This window comes from Colletotrichum acutatum (assembly GCF_030867785.1).
Source record: "Colletotrichum acutatum strain CBS 112980 chromosome Unknown BDZ83scaffold_85, whole genome shotgun sequence".
Classification (NCBI taxonomy): Eukaryota; Fungi; Ascomycota; class Sordariomycetes; order Glomerellales; family Glomerellaceae; genus Colletotrichum; species Colletotrichum acutatum.
The window spans coordinates 120331-143361 of record NW_026849079.1 but is presented as its reverse complement, the minus strand read 5'-3'; the positions used below and the strand labels follow the sequence as shown (position 1 = coordinate 143361).

The 23031-nt window shown below is 54.8% G+C and overlaps 8 protein-coding genes and 1 non-coding gene across 9 annotated transcripts; 6 read left to right on the top strand and 3 right to left on the bottom strand.

Moving 5' to 3' along the window:
* Positions 1-2013: 2013 nt before the first annotated feature.
* On the bottom strand, positions 2014-2725 carry BDZ83DRAFT_630218 (uncharacterized protein). Its single transcript, XM_060508810.1, has one exon. It carries the CDS (start codon positions 2612-2614, stop codon positions 2372-2374), a length of 243 nt encoding a protein of 80 aa, XP_060362149.1. The 5' UTR covers positions 2615-2725; the 3' UTR covers positions 2014-2371.
* A 1213-nt stretch (positions 2726-3938) lies between these two features.
* Positions 3939-7436, top strand: BDZ83DRAFT_754693 (pentatricopeptide repeat domain-containing protein; the record flags this gene model as incomplete). The annotated part of the gene is made up of 1 exon (XM_060514508.1): positions 3939-7436. The coding sequence occupies one exon, from the start codon at positions 3939-3941 to the stop codon at positions 7434-7436; it is 3498 nt and encodes a 1165-aa protein (XP_060362148.1).
* Positions 7437-8181: 745 nt separating this feature from the next.
* On the top strand, positions 8182-10761 carry BDZ83DRAFT_742942 (phosphomevalonate kinase). Its single transcript, XM_060513126.1, has 2 exons — positions 8182-8950; positions 9345-10761. Exons 1-2 carry the CDS (start codon positions 8667-8669, stop codon positions 10450-10452), a joined length of 1392 nt encoding a protein of 463 aa, XP_060362147.1. The 5' UTR covers positions 8182-8666; the 3' UTR covers positions 10453-10761.
* Positions 10762-10907: 146 nt separating this feature from the next.
* On the top strand, positions 10908-10997 carry BDZ83DRAFT_t207. The gene has a single exon. It is a non-coding gene; the product is annotated as a tRNA-Phe (tRNA).
* Positions 10998-11180: 183 nt separating this feature from the next.
* Positions 11181-12635, bottom strand: BDZ83DRAFT_583876 (IBR finger domain-containing protein; the record flags this gene model as incomplete). Its single annotated transcript, XM_060505706.1, has 2 exons — positions 11181-11518; positions 11612-12635. 2 exons carry the CDS (start codon positions 12633-12635, stop codon positions 11181-11183), a joined length of 1362 nt encoding a protein of 453 aa, XP_060362146.1.
* A 1632-nt stretch (positions 12636-14267) lies between these two features.
* BDZ83DRAFT_583898 (DEAD/DEAH box helicase) lies at positions 14268-16556 on the top strand (the record flags this gene model as incomplete). Its single annotated transcript, XM_060505711.1, has 1 exon — positions 14268-16556. The coding sequence occupies one exon, from the start codon at positions 14268-14270 to the stop codon at positions 16554-16556; it is 2289 nt and encodes a 762-aa protein (XP_060362145.1).
* Positions 16557-17010: 454 nt separating this feature from the next.
* Positions 17011-18256, top strand: BDZ83DRAFT_754689 (uncharacterized protein; the record flags this gene model as incomplete). The annotated part of the gene is made up of 3 exons (XM_060514507.1): positions 17011-17197; positions 17252-17297; positions 17350-18256. 3 exons carry the CDS (start codon positions 17011-17013, stop codon positions 18254-18256), a joined length of 1140 nt encoding a protein of 379 aa, XP_060362144.1.
* Positions 18257-18474: 218 nt separating this feature from the next.
* Positions 18475-20439, top strand: BDZ83DRAFT_438364 (uncharacterized protein). The gene is made up of 3 exons (XM_060503091.1): positions 18475-18477; positions 18626-19236; positions 19297-20439. Exons 2-3 carry the CDS (start codon positions 18841-18843, stop codon positions 20125-20127), a joined length of 1227 nt encoding a protein of 408 aa, XP_060362143.1. The 5' UTR covers positions 18475-18477; positions 18626-18840; the 3' UTR covers positions 20128-20439.
* Positions 20440-20761: 322 nt separating this feature from the next.
* Positions 20762-22641, bottom strand: BDZ83DRAFT_630202 (aminopeptidase Y). Its single transcript, XM_060508809.1, has 5 exons — positions 22451-22641; positions 21720-22389; positions 21615-21666; positions 21075-21553; positions 20762-21010 (listed from the first exon to the last, which is right to left on the bottom strand). The coding sequence occupies exons 1-5, from the start codon at positions 22585-22587 to the stop codon at positions 20858-20860; spliced, it is 1491 nt and encodes a 496-aa protein (XP_060362142.1). The 5' UTR covers positions 22588-22641; the 3' UTR covers positions 20762-20857.
* Between the last annotated feature and the right edge of the window lie 390 nt (positions 22642-23031).

The window sequence follows — 23031 nt, the reverse complement described above, 5'->3', positions numbered from 1 at the left end:
AGGTAAGCCGGCTCAACCAGAAGCCCGTTCCTCCGAGTCTGACCTGCCTGCGTTCGCGAGTCTTCGGAGCCTAAAGGGGGTTCCAACGGCGGCGAGTAGGTAGGTACCTGCGCATGGCGGCGCACGTCACCCATGGTCATCCATGTCTGGCGGGGAGCTTGTGCCTGACCGAGATCCTGTTTTAGGATCTGTGAGACTGTGGCTCTGCGCCGTGCCGCAGAATCGATGGCGGCTCTTTTTCGTGGAGGAATGGCCTCGTGATGTGAAAGATTGTGAGGCGCACCCCACGAGTCGCGGGAAATTCAGGTGCTTGGCCACGGTTAACAGGGTGTCTGCCATTGGCCTGGGAAATGCTGCCGGTCGTGCGTGCGTTCCTCTCCAACTGCGGAGGAGGAGTTCCAGGGACATGTCGATTTCTCAATATTGTCTCGACGCGTCGCGTTTGTTAGGGCACGACATTGACAACCGTCTGCGGCCTGCCATAGTAACGACAGGGAATCTGAGAAGGCTCACACCGCCAGGCCAGTTTGACTTTGGGCCCAATATCGCTCCCGCTGCCAGTTGACGAGACAATTGGCAATGAAGATCTCATCGCCATCTCCGGGCCGTGTTCGAGATTCAGAGAAATGCGGTAAGTGACCCTTGAAGCAAAGGGTCCACGGGGACTGGAGGGGCAGATTACATTGTCAGTTTGGGCGCGCCGCCATTCGTCCGCGGAGGCAAGGGATGAGCGAAAGACAGGCCCCAAGGGCATGGGATAGAAAACTATGTATCCGTAGCAGGCTGGGTCTCAGACTCTCAGAAAAAGGAGTCAAACCAGGGGTTGCCAGAGGGGAATTTGGAAATGCGAAAAAGGGTCGAAATTTGATGCTGGTAATTTGTTGTTTCTTCTTCCGCTCGTGTTGCTGGCGGCGGCGGCGGCGGCGATCCATAGCTTGTTGCCAACCTCACTTCACCTGGAGTCAACGGTTGTGGCTGGGGAAGCATTGTTGACAATGTCTGATCCCAGGTAGCAGGTCATAGATGCGTTGAGCTTGAAGCTGACCCAGCTGTGCCAGTCTTACCAGTGATGGATAAATTTAGCCACGATCGTCAAGATAAGGGACGGTCGGAGCTGAGCAAAGTGTCCGCCTCAGCTATCATGGCCCCTGGATTTGGTGTTGAAAAATTTGCGTGCGAGGATGGGAGTTTGGTTGGTGAATCACCAATGGGGACGACTAGCAGACGCTACCGGCGGGGAAGTACCGGAGCAGGGGAGGGAACTGGAGACAAGTGTGGACGGTGCAGAGTTGTGCAGCTACTTGCCAGCCAGTACGGAGGCACTTCTTACCTCAGTGGGCGAAACACAGCAATGGGTGGGAACGGAATGGAAAGGGCGGGGCTGGAGGCAGCTTCCCGACAGGACGGAACTCAGCACTTGGTCCTTCCTTGACCTTGGGTGAGTGGCTCCCGAGTGGAGGCAGGAAGAGCTCCCCGACCATCCCGTGCCTTCCGGCTTCTCCCAGCATTGGGCCGGCTCTGATTGGTCACGGCTCGGATGCCATCTATTCGCGTCCACGACCTTCCAACTTGGCTCAGCCAGGGGAGGAGCAGGTATCCCGTACCTTCTATCCGTTCAACCTCACGTCAATTGGACGACCCCGGGGAAACATTGGGGATGGACCACATGCATTTCTATCAAAAGTTCGAAAATGCCTCCAGCCTTGAAGCGGCCCCACGCAATCCAGTACACTGGTGCCGGTTTCTTCTCGCAGAAGGGGGGCCATTTGGGTGGGAGACATCAAAGAGTCATCGGCCTGATTTGGCAATCGCCTGGATTCGTGAGCCCTGGGAGGCCCCCCTTTGCCATGTACCGTGGCACCTCGACCTGCCCCTGGGATGTAGCCCCAAATTTCCCCGTGTTTTTGGTGGTCGTGTGCGTTCAGGCGTTCCAAGGCGTTGACAAGTTGACGTTCCAGCGCAGCTTTTAGACCGTTTCTTAGCACGAATATAGCTGGGCCTCTTTGATGCGCACGATGATCAATCAAATCTCGCGTCCTCAGGCGGCAGGTCAGAGTCGTCATCTCACTGCGGGAACCATTTTGGAAAGCCGAGGGAGGTGAGGGGCTCAAAGTGAACTTGTGACCGAACGGGCTTTTCAAACTTGCGACAAGCTAAGTATCTTTTGCGCCTTCAACGCGTCGTTTATCCATACGAATACCTATGACACGCATAGTCGGCCCCGGGGGGCGTTTACTAGACGTATCCGTCCCGTTTCCAACTTCATTTCATCCCGTATTCTAAATCTACACGCCGCCACCTGTCAGCTTTCAACGCACACGTAAATGGGAGAAAGAGGCAGATCTCGGAAAGAATTGGACATTGAGGCCACCTAGTGACTACCTTCTTGTCCATCCCCTTTCTCAGGTTCTGTCTCGGTATCGTAGCTAGATCTTACGGATGGATGTACTGTCAATGTCAGGACCCATTCCAATATGAACCAGCATTGCTTTTTCAATACTTGGTCCGTAAACCCAAGCGTGAACAAGGGAGTGAGCCACAGCAACATGAGGCTAGAGAGCGTGGCCAGCCACTCAGAGCTCGCAAACAGTTCGGGGTTTGCTGCCTGAGTCATTAATATCAAGGAGTAGCCTCAATGTATCCACCCATAGAAAATGGCAGCAACAAGTTACTGAGAAGACATGGAAAGTTGGAAGGACCTACCTAGCTCGCGGACACAACGGCCTTAGTAATTAAAGTTCCCGAATCCACCCTTGGCCGTCACGTACCCGCACCTCTCCCGTCAGCGCGCAACATGACTGGATGAGGTCGGCACAGTCCATGCGACAGCTCCGAGTCCACGCGAACAAGTCCCCCAGTCTTTTGCGCATATTCTTGTTGTGGTTTTTTTTTCCAAGTTCTCTCGAGGCTGTCTCTCCTCCATGCTTCTCAGTGCGCGCAAGTGCGAGTGAGACTCTACGGATACACTACCTTACTCCGTATGCAAAGTCCTTCGCCTTCGCCTTGCTTCCTTTCCCCTGGTCTGCGGCCTGCCACTCGCCCCTGTCTAGCGTGCCCGTAGCTGGCCCCCCTTCTGTTCCATTCTCCATTCCTTCCAGAGTCTGAAAGAGACAGCCGTGACGGGCCAAGGAGGGATTCGAGAGCCGTGGCCGGTGGACGATCCGTAGTAGCTCCAGCTGAGGTGGCAGAGGCAGCAAAGTACCTACCACAATGACAGCTACGACATTCACACTGTAAACCATGGAAAAGTGACTTCCTTTGCATCGGCTGTAGTACGCCTCATCGACTCCGTCCGATCTCAAACGCGCTCCCGTTCTCTCCCATTTTCCATTCCCAGGCCCATTCCCACTCCCACCTCCCTACCGATCGGTGTACCCTGCACTTCTTTTTTTTCCCTTGCGGCCACCATAGACACTTGGTACGGAGTACGCAGTAGTGGATGGCAGTATCCGTACGGGTAGTCACCAAATCTATCGGCGCCTCAGACTAATACTTCTACCTCAGGCCCCCTCCCCGTCATCATCTTGCTTCCCTCCCTCTTCTTGCTTTTCAATATCCAGTACAATAACCCTTTTTTAATCAGATCGCGCGTTTATTTGGCGGCTACAGTGCTGTCAAATGAACCTGCAACGGACTCTTCATATTTCCCTATGTAAGTCGTCACCACTCAATGATCCCGGCAGCCGTCTGAGTCGCCCGTGCCATTATCCCCGTTCGCCCGGCGTTTTTTTTTTATTTGGCTGTGGCGAAACATCCCCAAATGCGCAGCTTCCTCCAAGAGACGGAGGACGGAAAAAAAAAAAGGTGTCATCTGAACACGCGGAAAGCACAGCGCAAATCTTGTCGATCACCGTTCATGGAGCAACAATTCCAAAGGAAACCACAAATTGACTGATAATCCTGCCATACAGAATTCCCCCCTCCGCCGCGTCTTCTAAATGCCCACCATCTACTCCTCCCTCTACCAGAACTTCATCCGTCAAGGATTCGCAAAGTCATTCACCCACGGTTACGCCCAGTCCGTCGTAGCTGCCACACATCCCATCCTCAACACACAAAACCGACCTTCATTTGCGCGCCGAAACACCAACCGCTTCGGTCGTCTTCAGTCTCTTCAGCTTCAGTCTGCTTTCCACACCGCTGAGCGGACAAGTGCTGGCCTCCCCCAGCACCACCACGAGAAGCTCGACGAGAAGCTTAAGCATGGAAGCCTAGACGCCTACTTCGAGGCGCTGCAGGAGCAGCAGGCCTCCGAAGAGGATCTCGACAAGGAATGGACCCAGTTCCAGTTCCAGCGCCAGATTGAGTGGAAGCCTTCACCGGCTTCCATCTTAGTTGGCGAGTCAAAGGACCACGATGCCGAGGAGCTCACCGCCGCTCAAGATGGAGAAGCCTCGCCAATTCCATTAGAGGCACAGGCCGCCCTGGCGCAGATTGACGCCGCACTCGAGAAGGAAATCGAATTCAGGAACCGCATGGAAGCTTTGGAAGAGGCTTCTGAGCACTCTATTCGATCTGCATCCCACAATGGCTCCGCAGCTCGTTCATACCAGTCCCCAGCAATTGACAGATCGCGGACTCCCGTCAGCGTAGCCCGAACTGCCACTCCTCCTTTCGACCCTCAATCCCAGGTGTACGCCGACCACCTTCACAAGCTTTCTGAGGATGGCCGCTACGCTGAGATCCCGGCCGTTTTCGAGGCTATGCTCGTCGCCGGCGTGCAGCCCATTGCGAGCGCCTACAACGCTCTGTTGGTTGCCGCTATTCACCTGCCGACCGCCAAGAATGAGATGGTCACCAAGGCTCTGGATGTCTACGCCGACATGCTCCGCCGCAAGATCGTGCCGGACAGCGATACCTACAACATTCTTGTTGGTCTCCTTGCGGCCCGATCCCTCGAGGTTGCCTCTTTGAAGAAGACTCTCCACGACAAGTTGGTTCGTTTCGGTGGCATGGATGAGCCCGGCAAGTTTATGTTCGCTTCTCACGAGCTCGAGCATGCCATTCTTTCCGAGGATGATAGGCTCGATCTTGCCATGGACATGTTTGAGAAGTCTGTTCTCACCCAGAGAGCGTCCTACTCTGCTGAGTCATACCACCAGCTCATCTCTGCTTGTGCTCAAGCTGGGCGTGTTACCGACATGCTCCGCTTGTACGAGCACATGGAGTTGAACCGCGTCACCCCCTTCGCCGCCATGTTCCCCAGCATGATCACCGCCTTCGCGACTTCCGGCGACCTGGTTAGCGCGGTCGAGTGCTACAATGAGTACAAGGATCTTGCAGTTGCCAACGACAACGGTGAGCCTACCCTTAACGACAGGTTGGACGCCGAAGTGTACGCTTCTGTCATTCACGCCTACATCATCTCCGACAAGGTTGACGGCGCGATGAAGTTTTACGAGAAGATCATCAAGGAGTACGGTGTCCGCGCCGGCGACATCAAGGATGCGATTGTCAGCTCTGGCATGGTCAAGGCTTTCACTGACCGCGGCATCTTCAACGAGGCCCTTCGCTGGGCACAGGTTGTCGAGGCTGAGGTCAGAGCTGACCCCATGAGCAGCCTTGCTACTCGCGCAGCGGACCACGGCGACAAGCACACCGCCGTTGCTGCTTTTGCCAACCTGCCCATCAACTTCCACCAGATTGCTACCCCTGCCATGGCACTTCTTGCTTTGAGCGTACGCCAGGGCGATGTCGCTTCCGCAGCTCGCTACTGGCACGTTCTCTGTGCTCCTGAGACCCCGGTCACCCCGGCGCTCATCGAGCCCACTGCAATGTACGCCATTGCGATGATTGGATCGGGCCAAGTTGCTGAGGGTCTCGCCGAGTCGGAGCTCATGTTCCAGCGCATTCGTGCTGCCAACCCTGAGTCTGCTGACGAAATTGAGGAGGGTGTTGACTTTGTCCACCAGTTCATGAGCAGCCGTGGCATCACCGATCCTCGCGAGCTGTCTTCCCAGAACCTCTCCGCCTCCCCCTTCACCACATCAGCCACTGTCTCGAGCTTTGAGGATTCCTTCGACCCGTACGCGCACAACACCGACTTCAAGGGCTCTTCGTTGATCTCTGACGAGCTCGAGGGCTCTCACGGCCGCAAGGGTCCCAGACTTCACGATGCTCTTGGCCGCTTCCGCAACATGCGCCGTGCCGGCCGTCACCCTCGCTACATCACCTACGCCAAGCTGATCTCTGCTGCTTCCCGCGAGGGTAAGATGGAGCTTTGCAACGACATTCTCGCCATGGCTCGCACCGATGTTCCCCTGCTGCCCCAGTACGCTGTTGTCCGTTACGGCTGGTCTTCAATTCTGGACGCCATGGTTGGCGCCTGCCTCACCATTGGTCACCGCCAGATGGCCGAGCAGTACCACCAGGAGCTGCTTGCCATGGGAGCCGCGCCCTCCGCTAACACCTTCGGCTTGTACATCACCACCCTCAAGGAATCAGCCAAGACTTTTGACGAGGCTTCCGAGGCTGTTAAGATCTTCCATCGTGCTAAGGCCGAGGGTGTCGAGCCCAGCTCTTTTCTCTACAATGCTTTGATCGGCAAGTTGGGCAAGGCTCGTCGCATCGACGACTGCTTGTTCTACTTCGCCGAGATGCGCGCTCTGGGAATCAAGCCTACTTCGGTCACCTACGGCACCATTGTGAACGCCCTTTGCCGCGTCAGCGATGAGAAGTTTGCGGAAGAGTTGTTTGATGAGATGGAGGCGATGCCCAACTACAAGGCCCGCCCTGCTCCCTACAACAGCATGATGCAGTTCTTCCTTACCACCAAGCGCGATAAGGCGAAGGTTCTTGCCTACTACGATCGCATGATGGTCAAAAGAATCGCCCCCACTGCTCACACCTACAAGCTTCTTGTTGACACCCACGCCACCCTCGAGCCCATTGACATGGATGCTGCTGAGAAGGTCCTCGAGGCCATCCGCACCTCCGGTCAAAAGCCCGAGGCCGTCCACTTCGCTGCTCTCATCCACGCCCGTGGCTGCAACCTTCACGACATGGAGGGCGCCCGTAAGGTCTTCGACTCTGTCATGGCCGACCGCGCTGTCACCGCCAACGCTAGCCTATTCCAAGCCCTGTTTGAGGCCATGGTTGCCAACCACAAGGTCGGCGACACTGAGGCTATCCTTGGTCAGATGCGTAGACGAGGTGTTGAGATGACTCCTTACATCGCCAACACGCTGATCCACGGCTGGGCCGCTGAGAAGCAGATTGAGAAGGCCCAAGCCATCTACGACTCTGTCGGTCACGAGAAGCGCGAGCCCAGCACATACGAGGCCATGACTCGTGCCTACCTCGCCGTTGAGGAGCGCGAGAAGGCCAAGGGTGTTGTTGGAGAGATGCTCTGCCGCGGCTACCCCAGTGCTGTTGTCAACAAGGTGCTGGAGCTCCTTGGCGGTGGCGGTGGTGAGGAAGCTGTTGCACACAACTAAGCTCATCCCAACACCTGTCTTGTCACCTTGTTCGGCAATTCAACGAATCACGCATTGAGCAGCTGCTCTGCGTGTTCCCTCGATGAACACATTTCCTTTGTAACTGCCCTCATCTACCGCGTTGCTTGATACCCCGTTGTGTTTTGAAGTAGGTGGACTGAGGGTGCCTGGCCAGGATCGGCGGCCAGTCTGGTTTACGGCAGTGTGCCGAAAGCATTTCATATCGTCACATGGTTTTGGAATTTGGAGTTTGAACCGGAAGTCGAATTCATACCCCCGTAATCGGGATACTGGGTTGGTACGGCGTTTGTCGGAAGCAAAAGGGTCACGGCGACTGAGCACCCGTTCAGGGGCTTTTTATCGGAAAGCGAGCGATGACGGCCAACGGCCCAAACTATAGACACAACCCCACTCAAGCATAGTATAAAAAAGCGGGCGCCGGATAGAAGCGCAAACGCAGCATAGAGGATCATGAATGGACGGAAAGGGTACTGGGGGTCGGTTTACGACGACATGTCATGAGGGCATGTGATCCTGCTGTATGTATATTACCGGCAGCATCCAACAAAATAAGATTTGTCGACTGTTCAAACAATTGGCCTGCAGTGTGAAGATTCTGGTGATGTTTTGCTGTCAGTGTGTAATGTTCAATGGATTTGGATAGTGGAGATGTGCTGAAGCATATTGGAATTCTCCTCCACAATCTGATCGGTACGCAACTATGAGTTCAGTACAAGTGTCTGACCGCTGGAGCTGGAACTCTGGCTGTCGTTTCGAGTGTGCCAGCTTTGGCGATAATTTGAGGCTCCTCGTTGGGATGGAACCAGAGATTTGCACAGTGCATGATCGGTACAGTAGCTTCTTCACACATGTCACTAGCACTGTGCGTCCGGTCCTCTCCCACGATGCGATTTCGCATCCCAAACTTTCAACTACTTAGCTGCCCTCACCTCCATCACGCCTGCGTCATCACACAACCCACCCCTCACTGTGCCTCACCTTACAGCTGAACCGCATTTCCAAGCGCGCGGAAATTCCTACCATCGCAAGCTGCATAACTGCACAGATTCAATTGGCGAGATTTAACGGTCGTAGATATCTGCCTCGTCCTGCAATCTGAGATACAGATCTCACATACCCCTCACACAAACCGGACCTAACCCCGAAGACATACACCGACACATATACACACATACACCGTTAGATACCAGGCTATATTTCCCGAAAACAATGCCGGCTTCCTCGGTGACCGCGAACCCCACGACGACGGCCGTCTCGGCGCCCGGCAAGGTCCTCCTGGCGGGCGGCTACCTGGTCCTGGACCGGGCCTACACGGGCCTCGTCTTTGGGCTCAGCGCGCGTATTAATGTCGTGGCCGCCGAGATCCACACCATTCCGGGCGTGCACCTGACCGAGATCGTCGTCGAGAGCCCGCAGTTTGTCGACGCCGTCTGGCGGTACGGGTTCCATCTCGCGCCTGAGGATGGGGGGATTACGGTTACGCAGCTGCAGGTGTAAGTGGCTTTGCTTCTCATTTTTCTCAAGTTGATGCTTCTTTGCCTTTTGTCGTGGTGCGTTCAGTCGGTGATGGATCGGCGGGGGTGTGTTGAGGGGAATTGTGTGTCTCAAAGTTCTTTAAGCGTTTTGGTGCGGGGCTTGCGTGGGATGTGGTTGATGAGGGGCAATCTTTTGAGATATTCACGCGGCAGATGAGTGCTGAGGCGGGTGAGATCTCACTGTGCTTGCTTTGCCACGCCCCATCATATGTGCCTGACAATCTTTCCGCTCTCGATCAACATCATCATCACATCTAGCAAAGCATGATCACTCTAGCTCTCATACTGCCTCACTCACCCTCATCCTTACTCTCACTCATCTCATCTCATCTCATCACTAACCTCCTCCCAGCGGCTCCAAAATCAACCCAAACACATTCGTCGAGACGACCCTAAGCTACGCCCTCACCTACATCGCCCGCATCAACAAGCAGCGCCCGAGTCACGCCCTCACCTCAACCCGCCTCATCATCCTCGCCGACAACGACTACTACTCCCTGCCCTCTGCATCCAATGACCCGGACTCCGCCGTCTCCGGCACCGCCGTCCCGACAGCAAAGAAGGGAACCCGCTTCGCGCGGTACCCCCACACCATCGGCGAAGCGCACAAGACGGGGCTCGGCTCCTCCGCCGCGCTCGTGACATCCCTGACCGCCGCTCTCCTGACGCACCACCTTCCCACGTCGCTGTTTGACATCAACTCCGAGGCGGGGAAGCACACGCTCCACAACCTCGCGCAGGCGGCCCACTGCGCTGCCCAAGGAAAGGTCGGGTCCGGGTTCGATGTCGCGGCTGCGGTGTTTGGAAGCTGTCGGTACCGCCGCTTCTCGCCCTCTCTGCTCTCCGATCTCGGGGCGGCGGGTAGCCCGGGGTTCTCGGAGGCGTTGGTGAGGAAGGTAGATGAGTTGCTGGCGTGGGATGTCGAGGTTGATAAGGCTGGGACGGGATTACCGCAGGGCGTGTGCCTTCGTATGTGTGATGTTGATTGCGGTAGTCAGACGGTGAGTATGGTGAAGAAGGTGCTCGAGTGGAGGAAGACGGATGCGGAGGGGAGCAAGGCGCTGTGGGATGAGTTGCAGGGCAAGAACGAGGCTCTCGCGGCGGCGTTGAAGAACGGGGAGACGGACAAGGTTGGCGGCGCGGTTGCGGATGTGAGGGGTCTGATTCGGGCTATGGGACAGGGCAGCGGTGTTCCGATTGAGCCTGAGTCGCAGACGGAGCTGCTTGATGCGCTCAGTGGTGTGGAGGGCGTGTTGGGCGGGGTCGTGCCTGGGGCGGGCGGGTTTGATGCGGTGGCTCTGATCATGAGGGATGATGAGGCTACGCAGAAGAGGGTTGAGGCGTTCTTGGAGGGGTGGGGGAGAGAGAAGGGGGCGAGGGTGCGGTTGTTGGGTGTTAAGGGGGAGATGGAGGGTGCGAGGCGGGAGGAGTTGAGTACGTATGATGGGTGGTTGGCTTGAGAGGTGCGGTTGATGTTGAGGAGCTGAGAAACGAAACAAAAAGCAACCAATTTGAGGGCATAAAAATATAGAAAAGAGTATGATGTTAGCTAGCGTATACGAATGTTCGAGAGGCGATGTTCACTACGTAAGCAAGTACATTGCTTGAGCTCTTTGGTCTTCTGGTCAGGATTCAGTAAAGCCAGGTAACCCTACACGCAAGTGACATGCTTCAGAACTTTCGGCGCCAAAAAGAGCTTTCTTGCAGCAACTCTACCTCGAAGTCACGGGGCAGATTAAAAGCAGCCAACTCCAGGCTTGAAGCTCACCTCACGATCCCCGGACGCGTGAGGTCGGCGCGGAAGATGCACCTTGGGTACGAAGGGTCCCTCTCTCCGGGCCTGCCGCTGCAGGCCTGGGCCCACCCACGACGCTACTCAGCATGCGACACTGCTGACAACTACCAATCAAATGCGGCGGACATAGCTCAGTTGGGAGAGCGTCAGACTGAAGTTAACTTCAATCACTTAATCTGAAGGTCGTGTGTTCAATCCACACTGGCCGCAATTTCTTTTGCATTTTGTGTTGATTATTTCCGTACGAGTTTGGAAAGAGTTGTCTTTTGCGTGATTGTCCATTTGCCATTGCAATCTATGGATTTTATCGTTGTTCTTGTTGAAAAAGGACCAAATGTAAACATTTTCATAATTTGTTGGAGTCCGAGGAACTCCTCACACAACTCTTACTCTCTAAAGTCGGTTCTGTCTACATCTGCGGCATGCGTGGATGCGACACTGAGCACACTCATAGATATACTCCGTCAGCAAGTCACGACACTCCTCACACTGGAACCATCCGCGGCGGCTCCTCCAGGTGGGATGAGCGCACTGATGATTCTCCACGAGATTGTGCGCCTCCCTCTCGACTTGTTGCGCTCTCGCCGCGGCACCCAGACGCAGGGCGTCGGCCCGTCGGTCCACGATGGCGTTGGCGCGGGCAACGAGCCGCTCCTCGTTCCACTGCGCGCAATGACATGTCTTCCATCGTTCTCCGCAGAGGTAGCAGAATTGTGCTCCGCAGGGACAGGCTTTTTGAGGATGATGGTTATCAGCTAGTGTTCAACGTCCATATTCGTGAGATGGGAGAATAGGGGGCGGGGGAGACGGGAGAAGAGACTCACTCATGTGATTACATCCGTGATCGAGCTCCACGATCCGTCGACACCCGAAGCAGCGCTGCCACCCGTTAGCAGCGGCGACCTCCAGAAGCGCCTGCGTCTGCGTGTCCTGCGTGCAATCTTGCGCGCCGTGCCCGGCGCCCTTGCACATCAGACACGTCTCGTGCCGGCACGCCGGGCACGTGCCGATATCACCCCGCGTAAACTCCTTTGGTATGAAGCGGGAGCAGGTCGGGCGGTGGCAGTACGTGTGGTCGGGCGTCGAGAGCTCGAGCTCCTTTGCGCGGAAGCTGCCAAGTAGTCGAGAGGGGAGGAAGGCCCTGATGTTGTTGTCGTTGACAGGAATGGGCTGTCTGCAGCACCGCGGCGGGAAGAGGGATTCGTCTGTGAGGGAGAGTTGGAAGAGGGTTCGGAGGCAGTCGCGGCAGTAGCTGTGGTTGCATGGGAGGTGGGCGGCTGTGGTGGAGGGGTAGGTGTTTGTGCAGCTGTCGCATGTTATATTCTTGGTGGCTTTGGTTGTTGGGACGGCGATTTGGAGTCTAGAGGCTGCCCATGATGATGATTCTGGGGGGCTCAAGGTGTCATCGTCTTCATCATCTTCCTCCTCTTTGCGGTTGGCAGAGACGAAGAGTGCCTCAAGTTTTCGCAGCATCTCATCTTCCGTGCTCTTGGCCTTGTTCGACCGGACAGGGATTGCAAGTACATCTTCGTCGAGTTCCTCTCCGTTGCTGAGCCGAATGGCCACTTGCCTATCTCGAGCAGCTTGGCCTTCCTGCCTGGCGAGATTGGTGATGATGCGGACGTCGGTTTGGTTCGCTCTGGCTATACTCTTGCACATGCACCTGTCCGCCGCGAGTAGGGCATGAGCCTCGAGCTCCGACTTGTAGGTTTTGATGGCTATATCAAGATCGGTGACCTCGTCCGCGCGGCATTTGCCCTTGCTGCTCTGGTTGATGCTCTCGAGGTCCTCCAAGTGCATCTGGAGGATCAGCCGGAGCGTCTCGTCGTCGATGTCGTATGATAGCATTGCGAAACGTATTGAGAGAACAAGAAAAGCAAGAATCAGGCTCGTCGTTGTCGTCGATACACCATCTGCCAAGATGAGGCTCAGAGTAAGCGGAGTAAAGATTCAGACAAGAGCCTTTCTCCACGAGGCCAGCAGCAAATGGACGCATAGCCAAGATCCGCCAATCGGTCAGAGAAGTGCACTTTTGCCTAGGGAATATTAGCGGTATCACAACATCTGGGGGGAGGGGTGCTACAGGATGGTAACCGCTGAGAACGCGAAACGTTATTCTCGAGTCTATTGGGCTGCTCGTTTGTTTTTTTTGGTTTCAATTGTTCATGCTGGCGTAGACGGCCTTCGACATGAGAGTCGAGATCCAGATGTGCTATTGGATACTCTCCTCCTATGCAAAGCCAGGGTCTCACAATTAACCTCCTTTGGGTATGCAAGGGCCCCTGAGAAGTTTGCTGATCATTACAGAAGCGTTGCATCAGATGACGAATCCTCGCGTGCCTTATTGAAGTTGTGCCGCTACGTCTCCCATATTTTGAGAGTTTACCTCTGTACTTGAGGGTGCGCTTCATTTAGGAAAATGATCCGTAGAATGGGGCTGAGAGAGGTAAGAATCCCCTCGATGTCAATTGGGCATCTTACCCCCGGACTTTCGGGACTACGGCAAATCGAGATGCATCATCTCTTGAATTGGCCGCGAAGTTAGCCGAAGGACATGAGTACATTGAAGTTCAGCAATCGAGAAGGTCATTGATGAGGGAAAAGAAGAATGGCTTGTGTTGCGTGCCCGGAATCTTGGAAGAAGGAGTTGCCTAGCTCTTGCCCCGGATATAGACAATACCTCGTAGACTTCATGGAGGGAGGTGGCAGTTATTTCCATTCACTCCCCGGTCCGCGACGGCTAAATCTGAAGGGCTGGTGTGCTATGAACAGTCAGCTCTATACATATATGTTGGCCACCAGCGCAATGCAGTTCCGTCAAATGTCCCGCACGAGCAGCAATGACCGCGGTGGTCTATCCTCTCGATGGCCCGTTGGTGTCTTGTTGTATCAAGCGTATGCCTTCACCTTCTGGCGTAAAGTGTGAGTCAGAGCTTCGCATCTTTATTTCAAGATAGCAGTTCCTATACTGGCTGGTCAGTCTCAACTGGAAGAAATACAGGTAAGAATATACACGGGCAGAAGACGGATGAGGCTTGGAGGACCTCCAAATCGAGATTCTGCGGTGGATGGCATCAATCAGACAGTGGCTTGGTTCGGCGAAGAGATCTCATACAAGCATCGCTTCGATCACGGAAGTCACTGGTGGAAGTACAAGAGATTCTGAGTGAGCAGAAGATTAAAGGACTCCAGATAGTAGCTGGCGAATGCTGATAAAAGGTATGCTGAGGGCGTCAACTTCCATGTCCCTCCTCAAAACTCCAAGTTCACAATGCAAGGTACTCTGGCGAAGTAGCTACTGCGCAGCATACGACATAGTCGGAGCCTCCTTAGCGGTGGACCGTGCGCCCTTGCATGGTGGAGTGTGGGGCTTATCTAAACCCCGACAGCGATAAGACTTTGCTTGTCTGAAAATTTCCACCAAGTCTCGGCAACCCTGCGCCTCAGTTTTGCGACCAACGGCAAAGTCTCATCGACAAAATGGCGGACGATGGCATGATTCTCAATTTTGACATGGGCAGCGGCCCTGTCAAGCCTCATGTCAAGATCCAGGGTGGTCGCTGGCGCGACAGAAATAAGGCCAACCGGATTGCGAATAAAGGCACTGAAAAAGATGCTTCATCAACAGTCAAAGACGATGCCCCGCTACCGCAAAGATACACGCCTGGATCCAAGAAACCCCAGAGGTCAGACCGCCCTGGCGACGACGACGATTCTTTTGAGCGCCCGGCGAAGCGAGCGCGGCCAGAGCATCCTCATGCGACGGCTTATCGGACTGGAAAAACGCCGCCCGGCAGCATCGCGAACAAGCTGAGGGACGGCCAAATCTCATCCAAACTCTTTTCTTACAACCCCACGCCAAAGACCGTCTTCGATGAGCCCGGTGCTGAGAAGATTGAAGAGAAGGTGGCCGAGCCTTCAAACGCGCCGCTTTCCGATGAAGCTGCCAGCTTCCACGCCCTCGGTATCTCAAGACGACTGGCGTTGACGCTCTCCGGCAAGATCCAGCTCAAGGCCCCGACTGCTATTCAAGCCAAGGTTCTTCCTCAACTCATCAAAGAAGACAGTGATGCCTTCGTGCAAGCGCAGACTGGTTCCGGAAAGACTTTGGCGTATCTGCTGCCCATCATCCAGCGGATCCTGTCGGTTGAGGGCCAGATCAAGAGAGATTCGGGCTTGTTCGCCATCGTCATGGCGCCTACCCGTGAACTTTGCAAACAGATTGAGCTCGTTCTCGCAAAGGTCCTTCCGCCGTACCTGGTCAGCACAACAGTCATTGGTGGCGAGAGCAAACACTCTGAGAAGAGCCGCCTGCGGAAAGGTGTAAACATTCTCATCGCAACACCCGGTCGTTTGAGCGATCACCTAGAGCACACCAAGACTCTCGACGTCGGCACTGTGAGGTGGCTGGTTCTCGATGAGGGCGATCGTTTGATGGAGATGGGTTTCGAGGCGGAACTGCGTACCATTGTCAGCAGGATCCGTGAGAACCCTCTGGCGGACAAGACAGCCAACGGCGTGTCCCTCGCCAACCTCCCACAGCGTCGCGTGACAGTTCTTTGCTCGGCCACCATGAAGATGAACGTTCAGAAGCTTGGCGAGATCAGTCTGGAGGATGCAGTTCACATTACCACATCAGGAGAAGAGCACGTCGAGGGAGAAGAGATCAAGTTCGAGGCGCCGGCACAACTGAAGCAGAATTACTTGATTGTACCAGCTAAGTTGCGGCTGGTGACGCTCATAGCACTTCTGAAGTCAACATTTTCACGAAAGGGGTCGGTGATGAAAGCCATCGTCTTCTTTTCCTGTGCCGACTCAGTCGACTATCACTTCAATCTCCTTCGTCAACCGCCGAAGAAGGAGGAGAGCTCAGCCGATAACGCAACGTCCGCAACCGCAAATACCGTCGCGTCTTCGGCGTACATCACATCAGCAGCGAACACAAACATCGTCCTTCACAAACTACACGGCTCCCTCCCTCAACCAGTCCGTACGGCAACGTTGGCGTCTTACAGTAAATGTACAGACCCGACAGTCCTGCTTACCACCGATATCGCGTCTCGTGGTCTCGATGTGCCCTCCGTCGAGCTCGTAGTCGAATACGACCCCGCCTTCAGCGCAGACGACCACGTTCATCGTATCGGTCGTACAGCACGTGCCGGTAAGCCCGGTAAGGCGGTCCTCTTCCTCATGCCTGGCTGCGAAGAAGGCTACATCGACCTCCTCAAGTCCAAGAACGCTTCACCTCCCAAGCCTGAGCTCTACGACACTATCTTGCACAAGGGCTTCACGACAGGCATGGAATTCCCCGTGGAGACGGACACCAAGCCCCAGCCCGCGACCGACAGGGGCTTCAGCAACCGCGCCGAGAACTTGCAGCTTCACCTTGAACAACGTCTTCTCCTCGACTCGGCAACAAAACTCCTAGACGAGGCTCGCAAGGCCTTCCGCTCGCACATCAGGGCGTACGCTACCCACATCAAGGACGAGCGCGTCTACTTTGACATCAACGAGCTGCACCTGGGTCACATGGCAAAGGCCTACGGCCTGCGCGAAGCGCCGTCAGGCATCGGACGTGGCGGCCACGACAGCAAGAAGGCGGTCATGAAGCAAAAGAACGCCGGCAAGAGAAGAGGAGACAACAGGCCCTCAGGTGGCAACGCGATGGAGGATATTGACACTGGTGCCGAGCCGAGCGAGATGGAGAGGAAGATGAAGATGAAGATGAGGGCTGTGATGAATGCGGCCAGTGAATTCAACCTGGGTTGAAGGATATGTTGGTGATGTGTGTAATTTGTCTGGGCTGGGTTACGGATGATAGATAAAATGGGGAATACTCATAGCGTTCAAAATAGTCATATCCCGGATCGGGTACTTTTCTTTTCTATCAAGATAACTTTTCTGCGATGCATTTCGTTCGGTTGATGGCTATGAGTAGTGGTGCTTTGGCAGTTATGCAGAATATGGGGCGTGCATTCGGAGATAGTTATGCAGATCCTTGCATAATTGTGTGCACATGCACATACTCTAGTCTCACCTGGAAGGCGCGACGAGCTTCATTCAACCACAGCGACCTTATTGGCCTGCTCACAACAGGCAGTCGTGATCAACCATCTCATTCAATCTCAACTTACTCTAATGACATCGACCTGAAAACTCCAGATCATGAGAGTTTCCCGCTTATAGCCTCGTCGCATCAGATCTTTCACACACTATCGAAGTCATGACGCGACAACTCCCCTGGGACCGTAATGCACTGGAACGGACGTCAACCCCGAAGAAACACACTGCAACGACACCTCGCAAAACCGCGACACCAAATCGGGCAGTATCTCGAGCGACGACAGCTGCTGCATCGCCGCTGGATCATTCGAACCAAAAACCAACCCGCTCAAATGGTTTCCTCGGAGGTATGAGTCGCGCCTGCTCCCATTGTTTCTCTCACTGATTTGGAACTCTAATAGGCAGAAGCCCTTCAACTTCACCACCGCCAGAACCTCTGCCGGAAACGTACCCCTCCCCTTCTCACCCCAGAAGCTACGGACCACTGACAAGCATACAGACTCATGGTAGAGGGCCTCGAAAATGACGACAAGTACCGCATGGTCGAGGACGAGCTCGTCACAATCGCAGGCCACTTCACAGCACACCTCCACGCAGCAGAATACCAGCGCCTCAAAGCCCAAACACGCACCCAAAACGCAGAAACCATCAAAACTATTTCCCGCCCCGTCGTCGGGTCCCTCACTGAGCTCGCGCGCAAACGCCAGGAGGAGCTGCTCCGTAAGAAGAAGCAGCGCGAGGCGCTGCGCCGCGCAAAGAGGGACGCCGGCCGCGACGACGAGGATATTGGAGACGAGACGAGCGTGCCGTGGCGGGGCACGTCACTGCAGGGACTCATGCACAGTCCCAAGAAGAAGGAGGTGCCGTTGATGGCGCTGACGAGGACGGATTCGGGGGTGAGGACATCGGCTTCGGGGTTTGGGGGCGTGGTGAGGTCTTCTCAGAGCAGGAGGCCGGCGGTGCCGGCGAAGAGGAGGACGCCGGTGGAAGAGGCGACGACGGAAGATGAGAGTGATGACCTCGGAGGACCTGTCAAAGCTCCGGTCAGGAGGGACGTCGAACACAAAAGACCGGCTTATCCATCAGAAACTATTGCAAAGGTCCAAAGCCGACCAAGCAATCAGCTACGAACGACTCATTCAAGCAGCGCGCGACAGCCCGATGCGAAAGCGTCTTCAAACGGGCGTGGGGCCTTGGGAACAGTGGCTCCGAAGCCTGTCTCATCCGCCAGAGCGACTACAAATACACCACCTACGAATGATGAAGACGATGACGATGACGACGATGATCTCTTTACTAGATTCAAGAACCGGAGAGCGAATACCAGGCCTCAACGGCGGGCTCCAGTCAAGAAGGAAAGACCAGACTCAAAGGAAGCCGAAGACATCATTCCCTCATTCATATGAGTATTTTGTGGACGGGAACTCAATCAGCTACTTTGAATAATGGGTCTTTATTTAATCTTCAGGAACTATCTCTCCAAAGTCATGGGCTTGACACCTTGTTGAGCACATGCTTTCGAGCTTTCTTCTCGACCTTCCACGGTGATCTACTATGCTCGACCAGAGTCCTAGTCTCGGCAGCTTCTAGGCAGATCACCGAGTTGAAGAGTATGTCTATGAATTTCGTGAGTTCTTGATTCAATTTTCCAAAGAACGAGTCGGAATCCGCTTTGCATCTCGATCCGTAGGGTCGAGAGGTTACTGTTTGAGCGTTGCGGTGCACTCCATCAAGGTGGTTCTCTCTCTTGAAGTTGTAACTGACATTGGATCTAGCCTTTCCCGCCTACCCTACAAACTCTTTAAAACCTTTCTCCGACGTGCCCATTGCCGCATACATCCTTGTTGAAAGATGATGCGACCCTGGGACCCTTAAATTCCCTTATACCATCCACATCTACTTTATCAACAAACTTCTGACCCTCCAAAACTAGGCTGTGCACCCACAGCATCCTTCTGATATACTATTGAGAACGCCCCATCCCCCAAGTATGGCTTCAACGATGGAAGAGGAGATTTATCTTGCCATGCAAGATGTCTTCTCCAAAGAGTACGCCGAGATCCGTCACCAAAAAGCCATCAAACGCAGAATCCACGCTTGCTTGGGCCCAGAAATCAAAGCCCTGGACTTGAAATATACCCGGCCAGTCGTCGTCAGTACGTGCCAGGAGCTCCTTGGAAAGGAAGTCTTCGGAATCAGATGGAAAGCAGAGCAGCGGTTTCCTCAATTATTCCAACACCCGCCTTCACCACAGGCAGTAGCTACATCAGAGAATGCGCCAGAGTCGCCGGAGCCTAGGAGACAAGAGATGGATTGGAAGGAGAAGATCGTGGCGCTCATAGCTGAGAGAAAGGCGGAAAGGTTCTCTCGGCTGCAAGCTACTACTGCAGGTCCAGCACCTCAAGTTAAAGAAAATATGGCAAGACCGGAGTTTAACGTTAGTCAGGCAAGCGACACCACGAGTGATGCGGCGGGCAGCATCGCCACGACAAGCAGCGACACCGCCATCGCCGAGTCAACGGCAACAGTGACAGAGCGACAGCCACCTATAGAGACCGCAACTTTTTCCGGGCTGCGCAACGCCTTCCTATCATACGAAGCCCAACACGCTCTCTTCATAAGGATCCAAAACCTTCTAGAGACAGCCTGCTTCGACTACGCGAGGCAGGCACACCCCAAGATCCTGGAAGCAGGACAATGGGAGTCGCCTGAGTGCGTTGAACTCCAGAAGTGGATGTGGATCTTCGAGAATGAGGCGTTTCATACATTCCGGGCCGAGACGGCGCCCCTCCCGCATACCGACTGGCACGCCTTCTTCAAATCGATCAAGCAGATTCGGCACAAGGCCGTGCATCGCGAGGTTCTTTGCGTCGCGGACGTAAAGGCGTATTTTGCTAACGCAGAGAGCCTTGCGAAGCTGCTGCGGCAGGACGAGTGTCTCGCTAAGCTGGGTACTTTGAGGGAAGAGACGGAGATGGTGCTGGCTATTTCGGAGCGGAAGAAAGACGGGCTGGCGGTCAAGTATCAATTTAAATTTGATGAGATTGAGGCGCGGAGGAAGGAGCTGGATGAGCTTGAGAGGCGGACGAGGGAGGAGATGGTACAGGAGCATCGGAGGATGCAGAGTGATCTCGGGTATGGTTTCAAGCTTGCTGTTGCGGAGATCAAGGAGGCAGAGATCCTAAGGAAGAGAGGGCAAGCGGGAGGGGATAAGGAAGAAGGGGCGGGCTCTTGGAGACTTGTCGATGGTTTCTGGAATCTGGTTTCTGGCCGGTGATCTTACTTTGGCGAAGTGCGTTGAGCACATGGGTTACCAGGTCCTTCAGATGGAATATAATCATAGCCGCAACGGGCAGATGACGGGCACTTCGTAACTCGCAACGCAATGAGTTGTTCGGATCCAGTGGTATCATTGAATCACTATATCAAGAGGCATCAATCGTTAGGATCAAGAGAGGGCATCGATGTGTCTCAAAAAAGCTCCCGCCAATCAGGGTTTATTTACCGCCGTATACCACCCCAAAGACGAGCAATGATGACCCTCTTTGTCGAACTCGTAGATAGTCGTCAAGCTATGAGTCCGCAGTCCCAGACTGATCAAGCCGGAAACCATGCGGAATCGATTCAGCCCATGGGAGCCTGTCTGCGAGTCCTGTTACATTAGACGATGTTGCCACACTGATCCTCCCCACCAGATCTGTGTGCGGCAGCCCGTTTTATAAGGCCTGCGTGAGAGGTACTCGAGGGGCGGGCGGCATCCACCGGGAAGTCTCATCAGAACACATTATCTCTTCCTCTAGTGGCTTCTGGGATATACACATGGCCTCATAAGCTGTCTGGTCGGAGATTCACTCGCTAGAGAAGAGACATGGCGCGTATGGGCACGTCGTCAGCAATGAGATGATAGAGAATAAGCACAGCAGAACATCACCGGCTCGCTTTCGGCTAGCTATATTGATTAAAGGTATTATAAAACTGCTACGGCTTGCTATCTCTACCGTACCAGATCAGCAAGGGTGGTGTTCGTCCTCCTCGGATTCCTCCACAGTCGCGATGACTCGTTCAGCCACAGCGACGCGGGCGGGAAGCACGCGAACGCTCAGCTTCTTGACCAGGTTGGTTCCGTCGAGGGCCAAGGCGGACAGGACATGAGCAGTGGTCTGTCCATAAAAGTTAGTAACGGAGTTTTACAACACATCTCCTAAAGAAACTCGAATCACTTGCCTTTGCATTGACCGTCAGTTGGTCCAGGTCTGGGTTGTTGATGTCGTCGCACGGCTGATGATAGCAGGGATCCTGCGCAGAGCCGGTTCCCGTGTGAAGACCACCGATAGGCTTGCCCAGAATCTGCCAGAAGGAGGCATAGTCACTGCCGTTGGTGAACCTCGCGGCAGTCACATTGATGCCCTTGGCGACAAAGTCGGCGGTGAAGAGCTCCTGGATGACGTCGGAGCCGGGCGGGGCAGGGACGCCGTAGGACGCTCCGTCGCCGTCAAAGACGCCGTAGTAGCCCTTGGAAACCATGTCGAAGTTGAGATAGGCCAGGATGTTGTCGCGCTCTTGCGCGGCGAGGTTGTTGACGTAGTAGCGGGATCCGACGAGGCCCTTTTCTTCGGCACCCCACCATGCGAAGCGGATTTTGTTGTTGGTGGTGTATTTTGTGAGGGCTAGGAAGAGCTCCAGGAGGAGTGAGGTTCCGGACCCTGATATTTGTGAGTATTTGGAAATTTGTGAACGAGTTCCGTGGGGAACAAATTCTCTTACCGTTGTCGTTGATGCCTGGACCCCATGCAACGCTATCCAGATGGGCGCCGAGCTGGAAAATCGTCAGAAGTTTGGCTGATACGACCCAGGGCGGACGTGACTTACGACAACCACATTGTTCTCATCACCACCCTCCGTCTCAGCAAACACGTTCTGCGTGACGCGGCTATCGACAACCTCAGCCTCCCAAAAGAAAGCGTTCAGCACCTCCCCAGTCGCCAATCGAGCCTGAAGCGGATTGCCAATGTGCTTATTCACGAAGCCCGTAGGGACATACGTTCCATCATCAGCCGGACCAAGGTTCCCGGCTGTAAGATTGAGCGAAATATCATTAACAACAATCACGGCACTCGCACCCGCCGCAGCAGCAGGCTTCATCACTCCAGCGTGGAACCCATCCCGGTACCCGGGACACACGGACTCCGTCACAATCACAATCTTGCCGCTGACGTCGAGGTTTGCGTAGGAAGCGGCCTCGCAGGCGGCGGTGCCCTCTGGTCCGGCAACGAGCTGCGCGGTGATGCCCTCGGCGGGCGTGTCGGGGGACCCGTAGAGGCCATAGATGGTCAACTTCTCGCCGTTGATGGTGAGGTTGGCGCGGAGCTCGGTGCTGTAGGTGGCGGAGAAGTCCTGTTTCCAGACCTTGGCGCCGGCGGCGCTGGAGATACGGTTGAAGACGTAGTCGACGGAGGCGGCGTAGCCTGGGAGGCCGAAGGCGCGGTTGCCGCCGTTTGCTGTTGCGATGTCGCTCAGTTGGACCAGGTTAGCTTGGAGGCTGTGATCATGTTAGAAACGAGTTTCGTGTGAGAGAGGGAAAGTTGAGCATAGGGGCATACTTCTCCTTGGTGATCTCTTCTTGGAAGCTGGCTGAGTCGACGAGAGGCTTCGTGGTCTGCCTCTTCTGGACTGCGGCGCTGACGCCAAGAGCCGCCCAGGTTGAGAAGATGGTTGTTGTTGTTGCCAAGAACTTCATCGTGACGGCTGGCGGGTTGTCCTCCTGTCTTGTCAAGATGGCGACAAAGTCCGAGAAGCAAGACACCAAAACTCAGACTCAAGTCGCGGGACGAACCGCACCTTAAGTCATTCTTGTGGCGCCGCCACCACCTCGCTCTCGTGTTGTGCGATGCTGCTTGAATGGCATGATGGCGCACCTCTGCGGGTACCCCTGAAGCGGTCGAGATGGAGGATGAGGAAGGTCGCAATGGGAAACCGGGCACTCTAAACCCAATCTTTATCGCATCCCGAGGATATCATCCACAACTCTTCAATGCCAAGGTGTTATTTGCGACCATGTAATCAGCGAATCTCGTAAATGCAGTATGGGAATAATGATTCATTCAGAGCACACGTTCGACGATAGATGAATTGATGCAGTCGTATCATCGTTCTCAATGAGGCGATTTCCGCTTACCTTTGC

Excerpts from the sequence above, each read along its gene's own strand:
- BDZ83DRAFT_630202 (XM_060508809.1), bottom strand. The coding sequence starts at position 22,587 with ATGAAGTTCTTGGCAACAACAACAACCATCTTCTCAACCTGGGCGGCT. Across the intron at positions 22,390-22,450 it reads GAAGAGATCACCAAGGAGAA|CCTCCAAGCTAACCTGGTCC; the intron begins GTATGCCCCTAT and ends ACATGATCACAG. Across the intron at positions 21,554-21,614 it reads TCCAGGCATCAACGACAACG|GGTCCGGAACCTCACTCCTC; the intron begins GTAAGAGAATTT and ends CACAAATATCAG.
- BDZ83DRAFT_438364 (XM_060503091.1), top strand. The coding sequence starts at position 18,841 with ATGGCTTCAACGATGGAAGAGGAGATTTATCTTGCCATGCAAGATGTC. Across the intron at positions 19,237-19,296 it reads CTCGGCTGCAAGCTACTACT|GCAAGCGACACCACGAGTGA; the intron begins GCAGGTCCAGCA and ends AACGTTAGTCAG.
- BDZ83DRAFT_742942 (XM_060513126.1), top strand. The coding sequence starts at position 8,667 with ATGCCGGCTTCCTCGGTGACCGCGAACCCCACGACGACGGCCGTCTCG. Across the intron at positions 8,951-9,344 it reads ACGGTTACGCAGCTGCAGGT|CGGCTCCAAAATCAACCCAA; the intron begins GTAAGTGGCTTT and ends ACCTCCTCCCAG.
- BDZ83DRAFT_630218 (XM_060508810.1), bottom strand. The coding sequence starts at position 2,614 with ATGACTCAGGCAGCAAACCCCGAACTGTTTGCGAGCTCTGAGTGGCTG.